Source organism: Callospermophilus lateralis, chromosome 14, assembly GCF_048772815.1.
Source record: "Callospermophilus lateralis isolate mCalLat2 chromosome 14, mCalLat2.hap1, whole genome shotgun sequence".
Lineage (NCBI taxonomy): Eukaryota > Metazoa > Chordata > Mammalia > Rodentia > Sciuridae > Callospermophilus > Callospermophilus lateralis.
The window spans coordinates 10721282-10747965 of NC_135318.1; the positions used below are offsets into that span (position 1 = coordinate 10721282).

General features: G+C 37.8%; 1 protein-coding gene across 1 annotated transcript in view; it reads right to left on the reverse strand.

Moving 5' to 3' along the window:
- The window catches only part of Nbas (NBAS subunit of NRZ tethering complex), a 324412-nt gene extending 297899 nt beyond the window's left edge, over nucleotides 1-26513 (reverse strand). The window contains exons 1-7 of the mRNA XM_076833054.2: nucleotides 26362-26513; nucleotides 24162-24213; nucleotides 22776-22812; nucleotides 19895-19972; nucleotides 19533-19580; nucleotides 15993-16036; nucleotides 627-760 (exon numbers count right to left, since the gene is read on the reverse strand). Of these exons, the coding sequence (XP_076689169.2) occupies nucleotides 627-760; nucleotides 15993-16036; nucleotides 19533-19580; nucleotides 19895-19972; nucleotides 22776-22812; nucleotides 24162-24213; nucleotides 26362-26478 (510 nt within the window). The 5' untranslated portion in view covers nucleotides 26479-26513. The remainder of the gene's footprint in view (nucleotides 1-626; nucleotides 761-15992; nucleotides 16037-19532; nucleotides 19581-19894; nucleotides 19973-22775; nucleotides 22813-24161; nucleotides 24214-26361) is intronic.
- Between the last annotated feature and the right edge of the window lie 171 nt (nucleotides 26514-26684).

The window sequence follows — 26684 nt, forward strand, 5'->3', positions numbered from 1 at the left end:
ATGTAAGAATTGTGCTTTCCCTCCCCAAAGTTTATGAAAATACAGAGCTCCAGGTTCAGCAGACATTTTCTAATTCCTATCTAGCCTTGTTGCTGGAAGTTGTAGGAACTGGTTCCAAGACTTAGTTTTTCCTTCTCTGGGTAGCCTGTGTAATGAGGCTCAAAAAAACACCTTTATTTCATACATCCCTAGGTCTCAACAGTCTTGTTTTTAATAATCTATTTAGTACTTACCAGGTGGTTTTTAATCTGTATAGTGCCTTATAAATATAAGGAATACCACATAGATAGACTTCTAAGTTTTGGGGTATCTTAAGTTCTTAGTTTTGTGGGGGTTTTTTTGGGGGGGGGCAGGGAGGTACTGGGGATTAACTTAAGGGCACTATCACGGAGCTACATCCCAGCCATTTTCATTTTTTCTTCTTCCAATCTTTTGAGACACTACTTGCAATCCACCTGCCTCAGCCTCCCAAGTTGTTAAAATTAAACGCATGAACCACCATGCCAAGCAAGTTCATAGGTTTTTCTGACTTACATTTACTTGTATTTCCCCTATACATATATTCAGTCACCTATACATAGAAAGCAACAGACAACTAATGTCAGAGGTTGAAGGAATATACATACCGGGGAAATGACAAATAGTTCACTTCCCATGAGATCAAATACCCTCACAGTTCCTGTGCTTTCAGCATAGGCCAGCAGTGTGCAATCATAACTCCATGCTACCCGTCTCCACTGGGGTTTCGGATCTTTTGGAACTAGAATGAAAAGAGGTGCTTTTAACAATGTCATAATGATAGTTGAATACTATAGTTGCAGTGACTAAAATGTTAACTATCTTCTAAGGATCTCTAAAATTTCATTCAATAGAAAACAGTTAAGAAATCCATTTCAAGTAAAATGTAAATCAAATATTCTGCCCCATTTATTTTAGAAGCAAAACCTCTGACACCAGAGGCCTGATGAATGCTAAACATACTCTCGTGTCTGGTAAAGGCTCAGAAATATGCCTCAAATAAAATAGAGCAAAAGTCTAGAAAATAATTCTAGTACAATGAGTTTGGCCCCTCTAAAAGCAAAATTTGAGAAGCTTAACAGATCCTTTAAATATATCAAACACAGATGCCAAGAAAATACAAAATAAAAGGAATTCCATACAGATGCACACATTTAGAAAATGCACCAGAACAGTTTTTAGTCAATAATATAACTAAGATTTTTATACGCAACACCTTAAAGTAATCCAATAATCCAACACTGGGATTTTTTTCTCTGAATTTTTAAATAGGAAGGATATTAGCAATGAGGGGAAAAAGAGGTCATGAAACTCTAAACTCCAGGTTTTGTTTGAAGTTTGTGTGTTTCACTGGCTTCCATTTCCCCTCATTAGAAACTCAGAGCTGAAGAGACAGGTAGGATAAACACCCTCTTGTTAGAATTCCAAAATAATCAAGCAACTCAAGGTACCACCACGGGACAAGGGCAGAAAAAACCTAGAACCTCAGCATCCTTCCTGCCCACACAGAGCACTTCTCATTATGGCATGCTGCCTCTTGGCCAGGGCCTTAGGACTGCTTCTGTGGGAGAGAAAAATAGGCCACCCCAAATCCAACCTCTTCAGCATATTTTGAGCCAGTTACTCAAAGAAAACAGATTTCTGCAGACAAAAGAATGGCTCCAAGAAGCTGTTCTTTTAAAGAAAAAAAAAAATTCCATCTATAAAATTGTGTCTACCTAGCCAGGAACAGAGGCACAAGCCTCAACACCACCCTCAGTCCCAACTCCAAGCAGCATTCAAAGAGATGCTTCCCACTCGGTAAAGAAGCAGGAATTAAGTCCAGGCCTTAGACTTGAAATCCAGTGCCAAGTAGAGACCCATGACTCTACCCCCCAGGTCAATACCCACAAACTGAGCCACTGGAACTGCATTAGCCAGGCTGCAAGTAAACTGCCTCCGCTACCCCTCCTCCAACCTTGGGCAACAGAAAAAAAAAAAAAAAGACTACCAACTAGGAAGCAGATCATGAAAACTAGCACAGATCTTTAGTCTTGGAGCTCGAGACTCCAAGCCAAGGAAAACCCCAAAGGCCATATACCTAAACCAGGGCTCACAGGTGTAACCTCCAGATCTGTACTGGCATCAGGCAGGGAACTGCACCAATGGGACAGACTTGAGTTTTGGCCTGAATCACTGCCAGCCTTGGAGTGTGCCTGGCACACCCAATCCCTCACACCCCCAAGTCCCTGAAGCTGTAAAACTCAGGTATAACAGTAGCATCAGCCTTGGTAGCCAAGGGACTATCTCCACATCCCATCCCCTTCAGGCACCATAGCTATCCTCAAGGCCAGTGCTTGCAGAGGAGCTGCTAAACCTGCTCAACACCAGGAGAGACTTGTACCCTAGTAGGATGGGTCATGTTTCAGCCTGCATCCCTGCCAACCCATAGCATGGGCCTAGATCACCCCTGAGACCATGCAGATTCTTGTGGCCAAGATTCAGGCACAAGCCAGCTTAGAGTTAGACTTGGAGCCAAAGAACTACCTTCACTATCACTACTCACCTTGGACAGCATAGTGTAGAGCAAAATGCCATTCATTCGCTGACAGTAGGACAAGGCAATCAGCATAGAACTTGGCCTTGAAATGCAGTGCCAGGATGGTGAAACGTAACACTGGAGAGATCTTAACAGTCCTCACCAATAGGCCAGTGCCCATGAACAAAGCTTTTGAAGGGCCCCAGTTCTGACACAGAAGATATATAGCCCCAGTATATCATAAGCCTAACCTAACCAGGATTACCTGTGGCTAACTGCAGCCAGCTTGAGCCATAAAAAGACTCTGGTGATAGGCAACGAGCAGTGTAGGACTTGGGCTACCCAGTGCTGGACTGGTCTTGGTGGATTACAGGCTCTGTGTGAAACAGCTTGGCAGTTTGGGTAGCCATAGGTGTGGCTTAGGGGCCTGGGACTAGCCTCTCCATAGTGATTCTGCCCAGAGTTGGGAGATTTCCCAGTGGCTGTAGATAAGGTGTCTGGGTCTACCACAGTCCCACAGAGGCTTGAGGTGATGGAGTACCCTTGTTAGGTATTCCCCCAGTTCATGCTCAGCAAAACACCAACTGCAGAACTGGTACAAAGTTGTGCCTAGATAGCTCTCTAGTATGAACAGACAGCAAACCAACAGAGTACTCAAACAAAACCTGGAATTAAGGCATCACATATTCCTTCCCAAAATTGAGTCATGAAGAAACAGAAAATGTGAACAGACTAATAAGTAATGAGACTGAATCAGTAATAAAAAGCTTCCCAAAGAAAAGCCCAGTATAAATGGCTTCACCACTGAGTTCCAAACATTTAAAGAATTCTCTTTAAATTATTGCCCCCCCAAAAAAAAACTGAAGAAAATTTTTCCAAACAGATTCTACAAGGCCTGCACTACCCCGATATCAAAACCAGACCTGTACACAAAAGGAAACAACAAACCAGTATCCTTGCTGAAAAAAATCCAACAAAAATGCTAACAAACCAAATTCAACAGCATATTAAAAACATTAACCATGATCAATTGGAATTCATCCCAGGGATACAAGGATAGTTCCACCCACATAAATCAATACCACCTCAACAGAACAAAGAACAAAAACCATATGATCACCTCAAAAGAAACAAAGTGGGGGGGGGGGGGAGGATCCTAAAATTTGTATGGAAACAAAAAAGGTCCAAATAACCAAAGGGATTTTGAGGGGCGGGGGGGAAAACACAGGAAGTTCAACATCCTTTCATAAAAGCAGTTAACAAGTTAGGTCTATGGCCTCAATATGATAAAGGTCATATACAATAAGCCAACAGCTAACATTACACTGAGTAGTAAAAGGCTGAAAGCTTTCTAATAAGTGGAATAAGACAAGGATGCCTAGAAACACTACTTTTCAACATAGTACTATGAGTCCTAACCAGAGCAATCAAGGAAAAAAAATAGCCAAGGAAGGTGGCACATGCCTCCGATTCCAGTGATTTGAGAGGCTGAGGCAGGAGGATTCCAAGTTCTGTGACAATGATTCATTTTATGCTTTGAATATAGTAGCCCTTGAGCTCCACCATCTTGGCTTATCTTAAAATGGGCATTTTTTTTTTCCTTCTCCCTATCCCAAATTAACCAATGAATCACAATCCCCCTACAGAGAACACTGTGAATGCAGACTTGGAATAGCTTCTTTAAAAACCCTCTGTTCTCCCTGATGGCAGAATTGCATCCTCTGGGACAGGAGTCCCCTGTGCTTCTCCTTTGATTAAAAAAAAAAAAAACCCACACACTTTCCTTTTTCTCAAAATAGTGTCCTCCTGACAATGATGTAAAGAAAAGGGAACTCTGCACACTGTTGGTGGGTATGTAAATTAAAAGTAGAACTACCATATGATCCAGCAATCCTATTCCTACCTACACATATCCACAGGTCCACAGGAAATGAAATCAGTGTATGATAGAGACATCCGCACTTCCATGTATATTGCAATATTATTCATAACAGCCAACAAATGGAAGCAATCTAAATGGAAACAAGTGAAGAATGAACATAATGCATGTGTACATTAAAAACTATTCAGCCATAAAAAAAATCCTGTCATTTGTGACAAAATGGATGGAGATTATGTTAAGTGAAAAACAGCAAGCAGAGACAAGAACTGCATGATCTCACTCAGGTGAAATCTAAAAAGTTAACCTCCATTTTACTTTCAAGTTTCGGGAGATCATCAGAAGCTGGGGAGATAAGAGGGAAGGAAGGGATGGGGAGAGGCTGATCAATGGGAACTACAGGGAAAAACAATTTTCAGAAGTTTGTGGCCTTCTCTGTAATTATCTGCTAATATCACAGGTCAGTTTTTATCATTTTTTTTTTTAACTCTTATAAAATAGCTTCCTAACTGGTCTTCCCATCTTCAGTTTTTCTCTTCCTCCACTACCCAAAGAACATTTTAAAATAGAAATGAACAAATCAAATCCTTCTGCTACTTTAAAATCCCTGATGGCTTTTTCATTCCCAACAAAACCAAGTCTCAATGCCTCACTATACAGGAAAGGCCCTTACAGAAAGGCCTATCGTATACGTTTATAGTTTCATCCCATACCACGTCCTGTTTCACACCCCTAACACCACCCGCACATATCACATCTGCCCTTCATACACATGGATGCCTTTACCTGGCCTGTTTCTCTCCATTCTTACTCATCCTTCTAAGCCTAGTTTACCTGTTACCTCCTCCTTCCTTGACACTTTGAAGCTGATTGGTCTCGTCTAGTACACCAAATATGCCGTACATACATCTTTCATAGTATTGATCACCTCGTACTATGTTTACACAACTAGCCTTAAAGAACACTAAGTATGCATTATCCAACTGGGGTCTGTTCTCTACCTGAAAGAGGTACTGTGTAGAAGTCAGACTCCCCTTGCCTTCAGTAATGTATTTTGTATATATGAGCAAAGTATGCCAAGTATCAATGAGTTCATTTTTACTGTCAATAAGTAAAAAGTATATTAAAAAATCTGAGAGGTCCTTAAACACAGGAGAGTCTAACTTTATTCAGTCCTACGAAGACACTAAAAAAAGTTCTGAGTTTATGTAAACACAATGAGAGTAAGATGAAAAACAGTTCCATGTCTTCAGATAGCTAAAGAGTCAAATGTGGAAGCAGACAAAATGATGAACAACTCAAAAAACCTACATATGCACAGCTGCTACATAAAAACCAGCAAGACAACGACTTTGCCTTAAAATATATTTATGTGCTGAGAAAATGCTGCAAACATTTTTCTATTACTATTGTCTCACCTGAGAACAGATTTTTCCCTCTTATTTCATTTTGATGGGATAAAGAGACATATGTAGTACATTCTGTTTCTGTCTAAAACAAGTTCCTTCTAAAAGGGATTTGTTTGTACTATTACTTCTAGTTATAAACAGTAACTCCAGAAAACTCGGCATGTGTTTTGACCCAGATAAGGATGTGTTTTCATTACAAGATTTTACAGAACCATGTGAAAATAAAGTCTATTGCTGGATTTTTCCAGCTATCTGTGTGGTTTGGGAAAGGAATGAACAGTATACATTTTTACAAGACAAATGTCAGAGTTACCCGAGAAGTATTCAAAAAGTCTGAGAGTACAACAGCAACCTGACAACTGACATTTCAAGGTCAAAACGTTTACACCTGCCCAGATTTTCATCCACTGCTGTACCTGAAACCTGCCCAGCTGCCAAGCTCTCTCCCCACTCCAAGTTTTGTTAATGTTATTTTAATGTTATTTTCTCTGCTTAGAGCATCCTTTCCCTGAACCCTTCACTGGCTGCTTTTTCAAATCTCACATCCTTAGGAGAGCTTCTGACGACTCTAAGCAACCTCTTATGCCCCACTATTCTCCACCTTTACAAAGATTTCATTTCCCTCAGCTCTCATCGCAATAATTAAACATTTGGAATTCAAAATTGTGAGAAGCTGCATCAACTTCGTTCAGAAATTTTATCACCAGTGCCTTGTTCTGGTAGTACACAATAGGCACCCAAAGATTAAAGGGGTACATTTCAATCCAGTGCTCACTTGTACACACTGCAAAAGCAATGGCAAGAACTTTAAAAATAGGGAACAATGGGGTTGAGTCTCAGTGTTACCAGAAACAAGTCGAGTATGGCTTTGGGGAGATTATGGGGGCCTCAGTCTCCTCACCTGCAATATGAAGAGTTTGAGGAACAATTTCATATACATCCTAATTTCTAAGTCAGGAACTAAAGGAGCAAGTGCAAATTCATGTGAATAGGAAGACAGATGCTAAATTATTTATGTTTAAAATAGAGTCACTAAAAGATACACGAGAAAAAAATGTACAATTCTACAATAAGGTCTAAACATGATAAACCCTCAAGTTTATTTTTCTTAAAAAGTGGCAAACACTTAAAAGAATAATTCTCTATGGAAAAGAAATTTAAGAGACTTCAATTGGGCAAAAATATTCGCAACATGGATAAAGGGATAACATTCATGCTATACAGATACTACAAACCAAATACAAAAAGCCTATTAAATCCAAAAGAATATGACCTAATTCTCCCTGCACACACACACACCGCCCCCACATATTTAAAAGACAGGCAATATATAGTGTTGAAAATGGATAAAAGACATGGCCTCAATCATACCTTTTTCATGATTCATAAATAGGTATAACTTTGAAAAGGATTACAGCAGTAGCTATCACATTTTAAATTCTATACCCACATACAGAGTGGCTTTTCCAGCATTGTTAGGATGGGAGATGAACAAAAACAGGTAAAATAAAGAGGAAGAAGACTGTTATCCTAAATTTCTATTGAGAAGTGGAATAGGAAAATGAATGTGATCCACATTCTTATACTCAAATACTGTGTCCACATGAAACAGACTGAAATTCTTTAAGAAGTCACCACCCCATAAGATGTCCCCCATGTAGCAAATGGGGGAGCAATGTCTCATTACACCATGTCTCATTATACCTGAGTAAATGCCAGCCCATGTATATGAAAGGATTATAGGAAGCTTTTATGAAGATTGCAGATTGAAAGAATCATTCTTTCCTACTTGTGTACTGTTCAAATTTGTTATAAGTTCTGCTTTTGTTACCAAACAAAAGCAGCAATTAGTCTTGAACCTGATCTCCCACAAGAGTTGGTGAATGTGTGTAAGATAGTGATGGCAGTCTTGCACTGCCTGAAGTTAAGAGGATGAAGAGAGATGACAAAGCCATCTGCTATGCACACACATCTCAAAATCAGGGTTCCGAAATACACACAGAACTGAAGTGTAAATAAATACACCATTATACACAGAGAATTCTACACTTTCCTCAGGAATTGAGAAAGGAGTAGCACCATTACCCAACTCAAACTTATAAGACACTATACACAATAACTGCACCATAGCCAAGAACCAGATTTAATATATAAACAGGGGCTGGGGATGTGGCTCAAGTGGTAGTGCGCTCGCCTGGCATGCGTGCGGCCCAGGTTCGATCCTCAGCACCACATACAAAGATTGAGTCCGCCGAGAACTAATATTTTAAAAAATCTCTTAAAAAAACTATATAAACATTCATGAAGACATAAACCACAATACCAGATTAGTCAAAGTTGTGTATGTTCTGACAACAGAAATTATCAAACAGAAACAGATGCATATATTAGAATATGCTTAAATGCTAAATATAAAAAAATATTTAGTCTAAACTTCCATCTTCCAAGCCAGGCATGATGGAGCACACCTATAATCCCAGCAACTGGGGAGGCTAAAGCAGGAGGATTGGGAGTTCAAAGCCAGCCTCAGCAATTTAGCAAGACCTTGTCTCAAAACGAAAAGGGCTGGGGATATGGCTCAGTGGTAGGGTGCCTCTGGGTTCAATCTCTACTATGAAAAAAGACATCTTCCATCCACAAAAATAAGAGCTAATTAAATCCAGAATAAAGATAAAAATCAAAGAGAAATAAAATTTTATTACTTAATATTAATACACTGATAAATCTCCATCCTGTCGAAACAGAAAATTATAAATCAGAAACAGTAAATATGCTATAGATAGTAAAAGTTTAAGAATATTATAGACAGAAGATAGCCTATTCAACAAATGGTGCTGGCAAAACTGGAAATGCATATGGAGCAAATGAAATTAAACCTCTCACCATACGCACACACAAAACTCAAAATGGATCAAAGACTTAGGCACTACAGAGATACTAGCCTAACAGAAGAAAAAGTAGGGCAAAATCTTCATAACGGCCTGGGATCTGACTTCCTTAACACCACCCCTAAAGTGTAAGAAATAAAAAAAAAAAAAAAAAATCAAGAATCAGTAAGTGGAATAGATTAAAACAAAAAACTTCTCAGCAAAGGAACAACCATGTGAAGAGAGCCTCAGCATAGACTGGTAGAAATTCTTTACAACATACCTCAGATAAAGCATTAATATCTAGGGTACATAAAGAACTCAAAAAACTTAACACCAAAAAACAAATAACTCAATAGTCTAAAATGTACATTTACTAAATAAATGTACAGACTTCACAGAAGAAATACAAGTAATGAGAAAATGTTCAACATCTCTAGCAATTAGAGAAATGCAAATTAAAACTACATTGAGATTTCCTCTCACTCCAGTCAGAATGGCAATCATTAAGAATACTGGGGGGAAAAGGTGCACTCTTACATCGCTGGTGGGACTGCAAATTGGTGCAACCAATTTGGAAAGCAGTATGGAGATTCCTCAGAAAACTTTGAATGGAACCACCATTTGACCCAGCTATCCCACTCCTCATTTTATTCCCAAAGGATTTAAGAATCAGCATACTATAGCGATGCAGCCTCATCAATGTTTACAGCAGCTCAATTCACAATAGCTAAAATATGGAACCAATCTAGATGTCCTTCAATAGATGAGTGGATAAAGAAACTAGTATGTATACACAATGAAATATTACTCAGCATTAAAAGAGAATAAAATTATGGTATTTGCAGGAAAATGGATGGAGTTGGAGAATATCATGCTAATCAAAATAAGCCAATCCCCAAAAGTCCCAAAGCCAAATGTTTTCTCTAATATGTGGATGCTAATTCACAATAGGGGAAGGGAGGACTAAGAATGGTTACCTTAGATTAGGTGGAGAAGGGTTTATGAAAAAAACAAAACAGACATTACACACACATACACACACACATATATACATATAACTATGACCAGTGTAATTCTACAACATGTACAATCAGAAAGATGATAAATTATACCCCATCTATGTATATCCAACATGCATAAATGCATTCTACTGTCATGTATAGCTAATTAAAACAGAAATTCCATGAAAAACTAAAGATCTGAAAAGTTTAATATATCCAATTTTAAGAATTTGAAACCTAATTAGAAAACTCCAAGTTTCTCTGGTGAATTCCATCAAACATTTGAGGAAGAAATAATTCCAATTCTACACAAATTCTTTCAGAAAATAAAACAGGAATACTTGCCAACCAGTATTTTGGGACCAGCACTATTATAACATCAAACCAGAAAAGCACATTACAAGCAAACAATTTACATACCAATATCCTTCAAACAGAGATGCAATAATCTGCTACTTATGCTTTTCACAATTATCTGCCTAAGGCCTGATGATGGATTCACCATGCCTGTGAAATCAAGTACAACACTGAGCTGCTTGCTACTTGAGATCACGTTCATAGGCATCTTCTTGTGTTACCTGAATAGTTTGAAGACCTATGTCCCGACATTTAGGAAACTGCAGCAGAAAATATGGGTGGGGGAAAGATACTTCAGAAAGTCTTCTTTAAACTTCAGTCTGGAAAAGTATTAAGCCAGGCACAGTGGTACACACTTGTAATACTAGCAACTCAGGAGGCTGAGGCAGGAGGATCACAAGTCTGAGGCCAGCCTTAGCAACTTAAGTCCCAGTTTCAAAACTGAAAACTAAAAAGCTCAGTGGTAAGTGTACCTGGGTTCAATCCCCAGTACAAAAAAAAAAGTGCAACCTATCATTAACAAAGCCAATTACAAAACATTAATGAATACTATAGAAAAATCAAAAACAGAAAATGTTGATATTTGGTTACTTTTGCTCCTTAATTTCTACTAATATGTATTTTTCAGTAAGAAAATCTCTAAAAATTTACGAAAAGGGGAAATAAGTTATATAATCTGAAGCTCCTAAATCACTTTTGAAATAAATTTTTTCATTTCAAAATGAGCATTTCAAATAGATGCTTCCCAATCTTTTTCATGGCAAAATAGAAAATCATGTTGCATGGCATCCAACAGCAAACTGATGAGACTGCTGGAAGCCTGAGGCAACCAGTGGATCTCAGACAAAGTGCCCCAGCCACTGGCGGGCTGGCAGGCCATCGACTGTCCTACAGTAGGCTAGCTGCTGCTCACAGTTAAACTCTGGCTTGCTACATTTCAAAGTCAGAAATATGAGGAAAATCTCTTAATTAAAATAGAGCAGCTTAATAAAAATAATTCCACATGGATTTTTAAGTCACTGTTCAAGATGAAAAGAGAAGAGTGAATGACTTAAAATGGCATGGCAAACAGTCCAAACCAGTTGCAATGCATATTTAAGACCTCTCTCAAAGGGCTTATCTTTTATAAAAGAATAATTGAAAAATATCAAAGTGGAACCAAATAGCTCCTATTTCAGTTTGCAGACTCTGCAGTATGTAGTTTCAAAAATACATTAACAACAATCTGGCTCCTTTTCTCCAGGCACGCACATGAAATATCATTTGGCATATGGGAGTTATTCCCATAAAGATGAGTCAGATAATAAGCAAATGATCATTACCTCACATTATATGAAATGGAAAGAAGCCATTAATGCAGCATTAAGGGCATAAACTTCATACATTTGGAAGCCCACAAAATAAAACATTAGTTCTCAAAGCATTATCTCATCTATACTGCCACATTAACTGTGTACTCTAAAAATTTTTTAGCAAGTATTATAATTTATATGGAAAAACAGTTAAGCTTTCTATTTTCATGTTAACTTGTAAATTTCTCAGTTTACTTACTGGCCAAGAGGTTTCTAAAGCCAAAGTTCAAAAGGAACCCCGTGTGTGTCTAGATCTTCCAACGTTCTGAGCATGCTCCTCAGAGACCTGCCTCAGAGTTCCCAGGCTCACACCCAGCTAAGGGGCACACTGGAAAATATTCAACTGAAACTCCCCCACATTATTCTTTTGGGGACTTTACAAACCATATATATTATGTAAGCCAAATAAGGTCTACTTTAAAAAGCACTGGTGAGGAAACTATAGAAGTTCAGGAAACTGTAGAAGTTCAGGAGATTCTAGAGCTCTAGAATTTCTTTTAGTTCTAGAGATTCTAGAGCTCTTTAAACATTCACTTTTATAAACATTACCTCTCTTCATGCTATTTTGAAAAGGATACTATGCAAGCAGAGCTTCTCAACTACCCTTACTGTTCCATTCATGGTATGTATACACATTGGTATATGTTAATAAAAAACACGAATATCATGACAATTACTCAATATAAAGATGTATATAGTACATATAATTAACACGTAATATATATTCTCATGTATTTCAAAAATTCATCAACAAGAACTAAGCACATATACTGTGTTCATACATTAATAAAAGTCATTGACTAGTTCCTAAGTACTTACTGGATAAGGTCAAAATTCATGTGCCTATTATTTGTCAGGCAGCTCTAGTCAGTAAAAATCCCAAGTTCCTGAGTAAGACAGGAGCCCTGCGCCAGGCGTAGTGACACACACCTGTAATCCAGGGGCTGAGGTAGGAGATTTGCAAGTTCAAGGCCAACCTCAGCAAAAGCAAGGTACTAAGTAACTCAGTAAGACCCTGTCTCCAAATAAAACAGAAAATAGAGCTGGGGAGGTCAGTGATCAACTGCCCCGAGTTCAACCTCCAGTACCAAAAAAAAAAAAAAAAAAAAAAAAGAAAGACAGGAGCCCTGACTTCAAAGAACAGTCTGAGAATCAGACAAGCAAATCAACAATTAAAGACTAAGTTAATTGAGATACCAGCACAAACAAGTACCAGAGAAACAAGAGGTATAAATGGTGAAGGTGGCTTCCCAAAAGAGCTGATGCTTGACCCAACGTATACAGGGCCGATATATAGTGCAAGGAACCACCTTGCACAAAAAGCACAACGGGAATGGAAAACTTGACATGCGAACTCTACAACATAGAACACAAGGCAGAGGACTCACAGAAGACAGGCCGATTGTGAAGGGTCTTACATCCTCAATTAGGAAATATGAACTGTATTCCACAGCCAAATCAAACAATTGATATTTTAGGTAGAATCATAGTAACAGTAGTTTAGTATCTCCTAAGTACTTATGCATCACGTATTGAGAGAATTTTCATATTCTTTTATTTTCTCCACAATTCAATCCATAAAATTATGTGAACATTACAGATAAGACAGGTTCACAGAATATGTCAGCTTTCCATCACTGACAAAATAATGAGAATTTATGAGAAAAGATTTAGAGTCATGGTTTCAGAGGTTTCATCCATGGTCACTTGGCCCCGTTACTTTGGGCCTCTTGTGAGGCAGAACATCATAGTGGGGAGCATGTAGGTGATAGAGCCAAGCCGCTCACCTCATGAAAGCCAAGCAGCGAAATAAAGGGACCAGGGACCCAATATCCCCTACTCAGGCACACCCCCAATGATCTAATTCCCTCCCACTAGAACCCACCTCTTCAAGGAATAGCGCCTCCCAAAAGGCTGATGACCAAACCTCGACTATGTAACTTTGGGGGACATTTAAGTTCCAAATCACACCAGAGAGGTAAAGTTACTTGACAAAGTTACATATATAGGAGGTAGTACAGCCAAACATAATAACTGATAGAATCCTGCTTTTAAAATGATCAGTTTGAGGCCAAGAGCTCAATGGTAGAGGGCCTGCTTAGCTTGCAAACAGCCCTGGATTTGCTCCCCCAGCAACCCCCAAGGGGAAGGGGCGGGAAAAAAAAAAAAAAAAAAATCACCTTGTCAAGGAGTGTAGAGTGTGAATTAAGAGAAGGGCACAGAGAAGGAAACCCACCAGCCAAGTGTTGCAAGAAACCGAGTAAGGTGTTAAGAACCTGAACCAGGACTGATAAAGGGCAGAAATGGGAGACGAGAACTAATTCACCAGATGCCAGGGCTCTGTAAAGCCCAATTCTCCACTGCAGCACTTAGTACAATGTCAATGAAGTATTTGTCCTCTTCTCTCTTCCCTGATAGACTAAACTCAAATCTAGGAACCTATATCATAATCTCCATTTACACATTTAGTAGCCAAGACAGTGCCTGGCACATAGAACTATGTGTCAGAGGAGGAAGAAAAAAAATTTCTAGTTTTCTGGCTTGGGCAACCTAAGGATAATGGTACTACTGACCATCCAGGGAATAGAGGAGAAAAAACACAGATTATGAGAGGAGATACACATTTATATAAATATGTAGGAAGTGTTACATTTGCTACTGTTACAACATACACTATGTATAAAAATAACTCCATAGAAACACTACTTTAACCACCAATATATGTGAAATTGCATTAGAATGATAACTGACATACTAATAGAATTTCAGTTTATGGGAATTCAGGGGTTTTTTTTAATATTTGATCTTTAATTTCCTGAACACACTAGGTGGCTGAGAAGGACAAAAGAAAACAGGACCTACACTACCAGTGGTACATTTGACAACAGCTTAACACCACTATTCCCACATGTAGGGGAATCCTCTATTAGCACCACTGTATAGCTTCCAAAACCATTGATGTTTCCCCCTCCTCATTCTTCCACTGTCAAAGACTCTTCGTATCCTAATATTGTTTTAACATAAAATATACGTACTATTTTCTTTCAAGTAAATGAGAAAATGCATGTAAAATACTACATAGCCTGGCAAACAGTAAGACCATGTTTGTCATGAACAAGATGACTGATTATCAATTCCTACAGGTATGGCACTATTAAACTGACACTAGATCTGACAAGGACCACAGGTCCTCTAAAACGTAGTAAAGGATGCATTTACCTAATCAATTATTTTCCTAGTAATGTTTTCTCTGCCTTTTCATGCACTGCTTCTGCAAACTAAAATCCAAACCACTATCTCCATCTTCTGCTGACCTCTCATTCTCATGTGTTTGCAAGTTGGCTTTATTTTTTAAACTTTTACTGATGCATTATAATTATACATAATAGGATTTTCATTATGCCATATTTGTACATGCACATAATTTGATCAATGTCATTACCCAGTATCTTCCCTATCTCCTCCTTCTCCCTCCTCCTAGTCTGCTTCCTCTATTTCAATTAATGCATTATAGTTACATATATAAGCAGGATTCACTGGTATATTCGTGCATGGACTTAGCATAATTTGGTAGATTTGTTCCCCAGTACTTCCTTGTGTCCTCCCCTCTTCCTTCCTTCTACTGCTCTCCCTTCTATTTTCATGAGATTCCTCCACCTACCCTCCCCCCAACCCCCGACTCTTTTATTTTCTGTTTTTCTCTAGCTCCCACCTGTGAGAAAACATTCAACCCTGGACTTTGAGTCAGGCTTTTTCCACTTAGCAATCTGTTCTCCCGTTCCATCTATTTTCCTGCAAGTGCCATAATTTCATTCTTATGGTTAAATATTGTATACATACAAGATGGAATTTTATTCATTTTATTTATCCATCAACAGGCACCTAGGCTGGTTCCATAACTTGGGTATTATGAATTATAACTTGGTTATTATGAATTGGATGGCTATAAATGTTGGAAAGTATGTATCACTATAATATACTGATTTTAATTCTTTGATAAATACCAAGAAATGGAATAGATTGATAATATGATGGTTTCTTTCCTTGAACTGAGGAATCTCATACTGCTCTTTCTAAAGTGGTTTTATTAACTTGAACTGACTTCTTAAAATTGATTTCCAAAAATCACTTTCTCACTTACCTCACACCCATTAAAAACTCACTGTAAACCATTTCCTTACTAGATTCATTTGTTCCTAGTTAAATACTTGATTGCTTCACAGAGGACTATACCTTCTTGCTGACAATCATACGTCAAGTACCCAATAAAACACTTCATGCACATAAATTGTATTCAGTTAATCATTCTTAGAAACATTCAGCAAAAATTAAGTCAGACTTTTTTCTTTTTACTAGTCTGTATCTGACCAACTCTTGCCATGTTTCTTCAGTGATCCAAAATAAAAAGCTACACTTAAATACTTTAAGTCAGTTTAGTGACAGTTTAAATTTCAAATTCTTCTAAAACACATCTTAAAGCAAAATATTTAAGACATATAAACAATTAAAATTGTAATTATTTCAATAGTTATAATTATCTACAAATTGTAGATTTAAAATTTTCATTTTATATCTTGTAAATTCTTACCTTGGCATTTCCCAATAATGGAGGTAAAGTCATCTTTGGCTGATCTGTAAAATGTGCAAAGATCAAGTTTTATCCTTAAATACTACTGTGTAGGTCTAAAATACTAGATCTTATACACATCTATATTCAACACTGAATCACTCCTTTCATAGAGACAGTCTCATATGAGGCATAACACTTTCATTAGACACAGTATTTTCTTCCAACCTTCTTATGAAATCAGAAACACAAATACAATGATATAGCACAATGAGTTTAAGCATGCTCTTTTAATATGATAGAAAAATCTAGCCCCCATTCCCAAAGGTTCTGATTCATTAGATCAGGGCTGAGCAAGGTGGTGCACACTTATAATCCCAGCTACACAGGAGGATGAGGCAGGACGATGGCAAATTTGAGACCAGCCTGAACAATTGAGACCCTGACTCAAAATAAAAAGTGCTGGGAGTATAGATTGTAGTAGAGTGTACAGCACACTCCAGGCCCCAAGTTCAATCTGTACAGCCAAGGGGGGCGGGGGGAATGCATATATATAGGATGGGACCCAACAATACCTTTTAAAGTTTCACAGGTTGATCCTAGTTAAGAATCACTACTTTCTTTCGTACTACAAATTTTGATCATGAAAGAAAGTCTTATTTTAATAAATTGAATAGACCAAACAAGTCACCATATTTAAACCAGTGACATTTAAGTCTGTGATCTTGAAATAGAGTACTATAATTATAAAATATGTTCAGAAGTAAGGCTAAATCTAGAAAATTTACTAAAAATCACTCGAAACTTTCGTATCTTTAGCATCTGACCCAATTCCACTTCTACAAAGTTATCTCTGGGAATAACTACAGATATATACAAGTGTTGAGAAAATTAATGCAGTCTAATTTATAAAATAAAAATACACCCAGAAGATTAAATTTTACTATGTACATGCACAAAATATTATGCAATTACATAAATGTCAACATCTTTCCATATCACTTATTTCTTAATAGCCTTTTAAAATTAATATCAAGAATGAAAATTAAGTTTACAGATTGCAGATGCAATTCATGAGTCACTATAAAACAGAAATATACAATATTATTCCACTAAACAAATACAAATAGAAAAGGTTCAAAGGATATACAACAAATAGTAATAGACAATTTTGGCTAATAGAGTAGGTAATTTGTAGTTCTTTCTACTTAACTGTATTTTCTACTAGCTTTAATATAATCACTAACAGTTGCTATTTTTGCTGGGGAAGAAAAGACAGGAAGATATAATTTTTTTTTTAAACCTTAATAGAACTTATTCACCTAAAATAGTTAAGCAAATCCTGGGGATGAGAGAATTTATATGCTTTTTTCCTGTAAGCATTCTTTATTTTAATGTGTTCTGTTGTGTTCTATGATAGTTTCCAATTACTGCAGAGTCAGTCTATATGCTCCTATATTTAGTCAACAAAAGTAAATGAATGCCAACTGAGCAATGCAAGGCATAGGTGGCTATGCCCTATAATGCCTTCTCAGCCCAATTCCCCTATTCCACTTGCAAACACCCCGTGCTTATTCACCAAACTATTAATCCCTAGGTATGTATATTGAAATACAAGCTGGGAAAAACATAGGAGTCTCCTGCAAGGAGCACATAACTGGAGCTAAACACTCCAAATCCCATCTGTCCCTAGTTCCTGGTAAATGGAACACACTGAAGTGCAAAGCACTAGTCTAATAATGGAGAAACATACAAGCATTCTTGGCTAAGCATGACATAAGTGAAACGTAATATAGGTTTGTGGCTAAGAGCATAAACAGTGAAACAAAGCCTACTGCAAATCCTTGGGGAGGTTATTCAACTATAGCATGCCCACTTTATTATAGAAAATAGGGAAAATAGCAATAACTACAGCCTCACAGGGGATTCTACCAAGATTAAATGAGTAAACATGCATAAAGCGTTTCTGATTGTGCCCACTATTAGCATCTTATTAAAAATAGAAAAAAGTTATCATAGGTTCCTAAAGGATAGATGATTAACCAATATATGGGATGAGGAGACTAATAAAGGGTATATTATCAAAGGCTTCCTAGTGGAGTTAACTTTTCACCATGTAAGTCTCAAGACATAATATACATTACAAAACATTTTCAAATTATCTTTTCATCCATGAGATCATTGGTCAAATGGTCCCTTCCCAAGCTTATTATCTATCTTGACCACACACATGCACACCCAGACTAACACCTAAAATCATTTCATTGTTTTCCTTTCATGGAAAAGTGGAAATAAGTCTGGCCTACTTATTTTTGAGTCACTATGAGCAAGCAAATTTCTCTAAAAAACACATTCTTGCAACGAATGGAATATGAGGTGCTAGCCCATTCCTATGAACAATTTAAATTCAAACACTGTGCTGATTTGATGCTTAGTGATGCTGTCAAAAAAAGGAATCACAGGCATGGTGGCACACGCTTGCAATCCTACTGGGCAGGGAAGCCAAGGTAGGAGGATTCCAGGTTCAAAGCCAGCCTCAACTTATCGAGGCCCTCAGCAACTTTGTGAGACCCCATCTCAAAATAAACAAAGGGCTGAGGATATAGCTCAATGGCTAAGCACACTTGAATTCAATCCCTGGTACAAACACCGCTCGCACACACCTGCCCATAAAGTCGCATCAAGTTAAAGAATTTATTTTTGAATGGCTGTCATCACTGTCCATTACTATTGATGGTTTTTAGAAGGGATAAGAAAGCCTTCCCAGTTGAAGCCAATGCCCAGGTGGGGACAGATCTTCTGTTTTCTATCCCTACCCCCTAAATTTGAAGAGTCCAGTTCTGCCTGAATACATGAAAGAAAGAAAAAACTGATAACTGAATGATCATTAATATCACTTTTCTTAATGAAGCAGCAGGAAAATCCTGACTAGCATCTAGACCTAAACATCTTGAAAGTTTTGTTTTCTTTCCAAGAACCAAGAAAGAATTAGGGCTTTCCTAGGAAAAAAAGTAACCCTCAGTTTTAGAGTTGCCACACATTTAATTTGCTGCTGCAAATTTCCCAAAGAACTAGTTTTTCTGAATTAGTTGTAATTCTTTTACAATTAATGTAATATTTTAAAATAAAATACCAAGAAAACCCAACTTAAAGAACTCTTTTTCATTGTCAAGTAATGTGTAACCTTGGTCTTTCACAAACCCAAATTCGATCTACAGCTTGTGCCAGCAGAACAAAGCTGTCCCCACTCTGACACCTTCCTGAGCATCTCCGATAGAGCAGTAAGTCAAACAAGGGTGATTTCCAGAGTCTAGAAAATGAGACATTTACTGTGAATGTAAAACTCAGGAGACAGAGTGGCCTGGGGAAGTCAAAATATGAGTAAACTACTTAGAAAGCACCACTCATAAGTTGGCATTCGATACTTCACAAAATTAAGTGACTTAATAGTAAAGTCCTTATGAATATTCCTCACTTAAAAAGACAAAATCTTAGCTCTTATTTCACAAGTAAAATTTTACTCAAAGGAAAATTTTACATATGAATAATATTAACAATTACCTTATCTCTACACACTGATCTTGAACAGCAGCCAAAAGCTTTCCATTGCTTTCATGAAAGAAAAAAAATATGAATATTTGTCACAGCCTTCAACACAGATGGAATTATTTTAACTTAAATCATTAATTATTTTTCCTATAATTATTCATCTTTTGACCTTACAATGAGTACCTAGGTACAAAAGCAGAGAAAATTATTCCATACAGCTTGAATTAATGTTTAAATAATACTGATCATAGGTCACAAAGAATTTATATATCATAAAAATCAAGAATGAAAGCATAGAACCCTAAAACTAATGTCAACAATGAAATTTGAGAGCTAATCCAGATATAAAAACACGTAAATTTTACACATCTTACCTTGCAAGTACCAAATGCCAGTTTATCTGTTTATTAACCAATCGAACCAGTCCATCAGGGAGCAAGAAGGGTGCAGGGCTGAAACCACAACACATCAGTTACTTAAAATCAAATCTAGATAATTAGTACACAGGTTTTTAGAATTTTTTTCCATTAGAACATAAAATTAGAATATCAACACAAAACCAAAAGTTGCTAATTGATACCTGAAACTTGACTATATTTTTTATACATATATATTTCTCTATTTCCAGAAAACATGGTGTGTGTTCAAAGATACAGATCTCACCCTTTCCAGGAAAAATATATCTAGAATACCAATAAAAGAGCAGAGTGTGTGAGTGAGTTTATGCCAAATCCTTTCTGTGCGACAACCCAGAAATTCTGGCTCAACAAAAACAAATTCCAAGATAGAGTTAAATTCACTGTAGAAAGATAAATTTCCAAGTAGTAACAATGAAAAGATACCTGAAAGCTAGAACTGGTCAAGGGAAAAAGATGAGAACCCAAAACAGGATTTGCTATACAGAATAGGAAACAAGCAACTAGATCAGAGAGGACAGGAGTTAGAAGAGAGATGCACAGTGCTCAAGTGTATGTTCCAACAATGAAAGAATAAGGGCCCAGAAACTAATGATTCTCTTCTGCCTGGAACTCTAGTCTGTGGAAAACAAGTATGAAATCTATCAAAAACCAAAAGCCCCAAGCTGGGGCTAGAACTCCGTGGTAGAGCTCTTGCCTAGCATGTGCAAGCCCTGGGCTTGATCACCAAAAAATTTTAATAAGTTTAATAAAAGTTCAAGTCTACATTAAGTGCAAGATCAGACTACAGTTTCACTATACTCATATGATACAGAAATCCCCAAGCATAAGTTCACTATAAAACCATTCACAGAAGAAACTATCCACAACCAATGAATTAAACAAATGAGGGATACCCGAAGAAATCAATACAATAGAAAATTTCTGCTGAAACAATAAGTTTTAGAGAAAAATGATTGTTGTGTTATTAAAATGTTGAACTAAAAAAATTGCAGGAAAAACAAGGGAATCAGAAAATACAAAATCGTATTTTTAGACTAGAATATATTTTTGGTGTTATTTATGCTCATTTTTAATATAAAGACAGGAAATATACATGAAATGTGAATATGAACACCATCTACACAGGATGATTTTCTCTTGGAGGGATGGAAAAGGAAAGACATGAGGTAAGGACTTGAAATATGACATCTTGTATAGAGCAAAAGGAATATCTGAAATATGGCAGAATAGCAACAACTGCTTTAATTCAAATGTAGATACAAATCAAACATGTTTATTATATCGTATAGAATTCTCAGTATTTTTAATATTTTTAAATTAAATGGAAAAAATTTTTAAAGAAAACTATACTTTTAATATTAGCTCCCAAACCTTCAGGTTTAATGATCATAAGCTCAAGAGCACTAATTAAAATATAATCTTTTTGAAAATAAGATGATAAAAACTTCATAATGCATTCACAACCTATATTATGATCAACATGGCTGGTATGGTTTAGACATGAGGTGTCCCTCAAAAGCTCATGTGTAAGAATACAAGAAAGTTGAGAGATTATCAAATTATGAGAACCTTAATCTAATCTCATCAGTACATTAATCCACTTAACTGCATTAACTGGCTGGTAACTGTAGGCAGGTAAGGTGTGGCTGGAGGTGATGGGTCTCTGGGGGGTTATCTTTAGGGTATGTATTTTGTGAGCCCAGTTTAGTCACTCTGCTTCCTGGTACCATGTCCTGAGCACTTTCCTCTGCCATATTTTTTCTCCATGATGTCCTGCCTTACCTTGGGCACTGAAGAATGAAGTCTGCTATCTATGGATTAAAACCTCTGAAACTGAGCCGCAAATTAAATTTTTCCTCTTTAGTTGTTCTCATCTTTTAGACATAGCAGCAAAAAAGCTGACTCAAACATTGGCCAGTTTAAGGAAAAGGACTTTCCATGAGAAAAGGAGACAGATACCTACTGATGGCTGATCTAAAGGTAAGGTAATCACATAAGGATTGCATCAGAGTGAACTTTGAGTCCTCAAAAAATGCAATCAGCAATGTGAGTAGACATTTCCTGCCTACTCTGTCCAGGGTGTTCAGGATACCTTCATATTCTCCCGTTTACCTACTATTCCTTCCTCCTCATCTCTACCCTATCATACTCCACATGCTCAAAGAAACAAATTAAAAAAAAACCTATAAAAATTTGCTTGTATATATACATATAGATGTGCCCTCGCATGCACGAACACACCCCAATCCATAGAGTGCTTAAAAAAAAAAAACCTGGAGGAAGTCCTAGAGAAGAGCAAAGGTCTCTTATGCAAGTATATTATCTCTGGAGCTTTCAAGATGAGGAAAAGGCAATCTGTAATAAGTAATTCTATAAACAAGTTCCACATATTTCTAGAAGTAGAATTACATCCTTTGAGATTACTTCATTCCTTTTTAAGTTAAAAATTAACACTACATCAGAAGAATTAAAGAGTACACAAGAATTGAAACCTCAAGAACAATCTGATATATAGCAACTGAATATTAACACGGGAGAGTGGATCTAACAGTAACTTTTTAAAGATATGCAAGCCACACATCCACCGTGTGTTCAAGATAATGCTGAGGACACACAGATGAAGCAAAAGTAATGAGATTCTTAATGACTAAGGAAACAAAAATTACAAGTCTATCCTCACAATTTATGCCAAAATATTAGAAATGTATACTTTTTAAAGTTGGTCACCTTAATGTCAGCATTAAGGTCATAATCTGGAGTTTATTTATTAAAATTTAAATCAGATAATGTACGTATTTGATGTCCATACTGTTTCTCTGAAGAACTGAAGTCTCACCTGTACCAGATGTATTGGCGTAAAAATAGTAAATGATCTGGAATAAAAAAAGCCAAATATAAGTTAGTTGTCCTTTAATAATCATTTTCAAATTAGGTTTACAGGTGACAAGTCTAAAAGGTACTATAGTCTGAGTCATCACAAAATATTGAGAACATAATTCTTAAGATGAAAATAACCTAATATACAGTTTTAATAGAATTTAATGGGAACAAATATGATTCAAGTTTGTGTATTATTCAAGACTTCAAAATACTACCTAACAAAAAAAAAGTGGTAAGAAATAAAATCTAAGAAGCTTCAATGAAACCATGACTAGAAGTCATAGAAATTGACCTTTAAAATCAAGTAAACTATTTGTATAAAAATTAAACCAAAGACACCAATTCACACTTTCTTTATTACAAAGAAATACTAAAATGAGGAAGCCGGGGCGGAGGGGGGCGGGGGAAGTTCTAATACAGTACTACATGATTTATATGATTTTTAAAATACCTATGTGTGGTATATACATGTATGAATGTGTATGCAGCTATGTGTGTATCAATAGAAAAAAGTCTGAAGCTAAGATTATCTCTGAGTTGTAAAGAAAAAAATATTCTAATTTGTGATTACCTGTATTTTCTAAATTTTCTACAATAAATTTTTACTATTGTACATGTTTTCTAAAATTTCAAAGCATATGAGATAATGAAAATTCAATGTTACAGCTTATTGTATAAGATAAAATTATAATTTCAACCATTCAACACTTTTGAAACTGAATCTTCTTATAAGGAGCCCAAACCTCCCAAAAATAAAAATGGACTTTGGAGGCAGAATGGTCACATTAAGAAAAACAAGCAAATTTCCTCAGCTGAAAACAAAGGAATAAAAGCACCTCCCCACTACTCTGGTAAAAGGACTGTTATTTAATGAAAGTCTCACAGTCCACTCAATAAGGATAGCACTCGATTCTTTTTCAGACTCTTATTAGCTCACATGTAAAGGCTGTCAGTAGTGGGTGGCATGAACAGGTATTTTTGACCAGTTATATCTGAATCATTTTTAAGGTAGTTTTCCAGCCTTTTCCCCTTCAACATCCATAGTCTCTCCAAGACTCACACCAGGTTGGATTTCTTCATTCCTTATAGAATACATCCGCAATAGTTAGAACTAGGGTACACCCTCACCCTACGCTGCATTAAAGACATAAGTGTGGAAATACATGTATATGCATCTGCACATAAAGATTAACTCATAACATGTATGTCACTTCCATCATCTTCCACATCAATAGTCTAAAGAAGACATTTTAAAACACCCAAGCTTTCTAAAATAGCAGTTGTAAATGAAATAGGGGGAAATTAACTATTACATATAGGAAAATAAATGAGCTATATTTACCTCTGATTGCTTTTGTGATAAACGATGCTCCATGCTTTCGGTTACCTCTAGGCTACAATTTGAAAAACAAATTCTTACATTTGAGAGTGTTACAGTAATACCTGTACAACTTGTCAACTTATACTTAACTAATGCTCAGAATTAAGAATATTCAAAACCTAGAGATTGACAGAAAAGTATTATCAGGACTGGGTACAGTTGGAATAAGGGTGAGCCTGGCAGTAATAAGCACATGTCAACCTGAATCTTGCACAAGAGCACAAGAACTGAGGCTGCAAACTTTCCAAATAAAAACACAAATTGAAGACAAGAGAAATCAAGGGCAAAGAATGTGGCTGCTGGTTCAGGATGTGGGTGGGCCGCAGAAACCTAAAATAAGGTTTGCTTATAGGAAAAGTGATCATATGGATTAGTAAACTCATCCCTTAAGGCAAATTCATTGAATATCTCCTCTATGTCCATAAAGGCAATGCTACTAACAAAACAGACATAACTGCTATATTGAATTCCATTCTGTAAGTATAAACTGAACACTACTGAATGCTCATTAAACAGGTATTATATGTGAGTAATATGCACTGAAGGGCTGTCAAGAAAATGTGAAGACAACATTAAGTGCAGATAATGTTTTTTAAGAATATATAAACATTTGACTCAACACAGGTGATCTTCAAGACACAATTTGGCCCCACAGAGACAGATCAATCTGATGCAGTGGCCCTTTAAGAGCCACTGGTTCAGCTGCTGACATCAACAGAATCCAAAAAAAAAGGCAGCAAAGCGCTTCTAAAGTTTCAATACAAGTTGCTGCTGTGCTTATTTTTCTAAATCAACTTATAATTATTCTGAACATTACCGTAATTAACCATCAGTATTAAGGAGTAGAAACAGCCTGTAGAACGCAAAAGGTAGCCTACCTGTTAGGCTAGCTGTGTAACCTACGAAGTACTTATGTTATTCAGAACAAATGGAAACATACCGGAAAAACTATCTGCAGAATTTTTCCTCCCTACAAAATGCATTAAGCAGAAACTGCAGTAAGACTGTTATAAAGTGTATAGCTTTTCTCTATAGGAAGGTGAGCTGTACAATAAGGCAACACTCAGAAAAGACATGGTAAAACCGAGTTCATATGAACTACATTTTCCTTAATGATCCTGTTAGACTTGGAGGAAGCAGCAAGCTCCAACACTGATAGGCAGTTAGATCCTTGAAGTATCTGTTGAGTTAGGTTCGGTAGCACAAGCCTATGATCCCTGCCACTCAGGCTGAGGCAGGATTGCAAGTTTGAGGACAGCCTCAGCAACTTGGTAAGAATGTTTCAAAATAAAAATAATGATTGAGAATTTACCTCCTTGGTAGAGCACCCCTGTGTTCAATCCCCAGTCCCCCTCCTCCCAAAACGTGCTGAATAAACCCGAGTCTGGATCTTCACCCTATGCATGGGAGGTCCTGCCTGGGAAACAACTGATAACCCCAGGATCCAGTTCATAAGCCACCAACCAACATAGAGCTCCTTTCCTAGCAGGGCTCCCAAACCAGGTCAGTTGCTCTGCTCTCCTCACTGCCTTGGCATGGCACGAAAACCGCTACGCAGAACATACAGCACCAGCTTAGGGGAAAGTTCACCGGGTTATCACCCCTCTAGACTGCAAGTCCCAGGAGAGCGTATTATCATCTGCGTCCCCAGCTCCTCGCTAGGACGCGGAATACAAAACACGGACACGGTTTTACTAAATGCTTGTTTACTGAAAGAAAAAAAAAAAAACTAGCGCGATTCACCCCACGTGGGGGGAAAGGGCGAGATCCCGCGACCCCCGGGGGCCCCAGACATAGAGCCTCTAGCGACCTGGGAAACTCTCCTGCCGCAGACAAGGCAGCCCAGATCCGGCCTCGCCAGGCCGCGGGAAGGGACCCCCGAGAGTCCGGACAGGAGGACCCCCAGCCCCTCTCCGCGACCTCCCTTCTTGAAAAAGAAGAGTGACAGCGACTAGAGATCAGGTGCACGGCCATCGCGCGCCGTCCCGCACAGATACCCGGAGTCCAAGCCCAGGAGGAATCCGAGACCCCGGCGGGCGCCAGGTGGACCGCACACGCCGCCCACCCGCACCTCTCCGCTACGTGGCTCGGGCGACGTGGCTCTGCCTGCCAAGCGCCCGCGCTGCACCGGCCGCCGCCGCTGTACAGGGGCCGGGCTCACCTGTACTTCTGTCTCGGGGGGCCACTCGGTGTTGACCAACAAGTCATAGAGGATCGTCTCCTCCTCGCCCTCTGAAGTGCCCGGACTCAAAGCCAACCCGGACTCGGGGGCCGCCATGTTCGCCCCGGACTGAGCAGCCGAGGGAGTGGCGCTACGGCGTCCCACGCTGGACAAGCTTCCCCGGCTGCGGCCGCTTTTAATTCTCCGGGATGAAGAGGTAGGAAAGTGAAATGAACTAGCCACCAAAAGAAAATGCTGTTAGGTATGACAATGACCATTGCGTTTGGAGTAGGACTTGGGTCCTGATCCCCTCGTTATTTCTG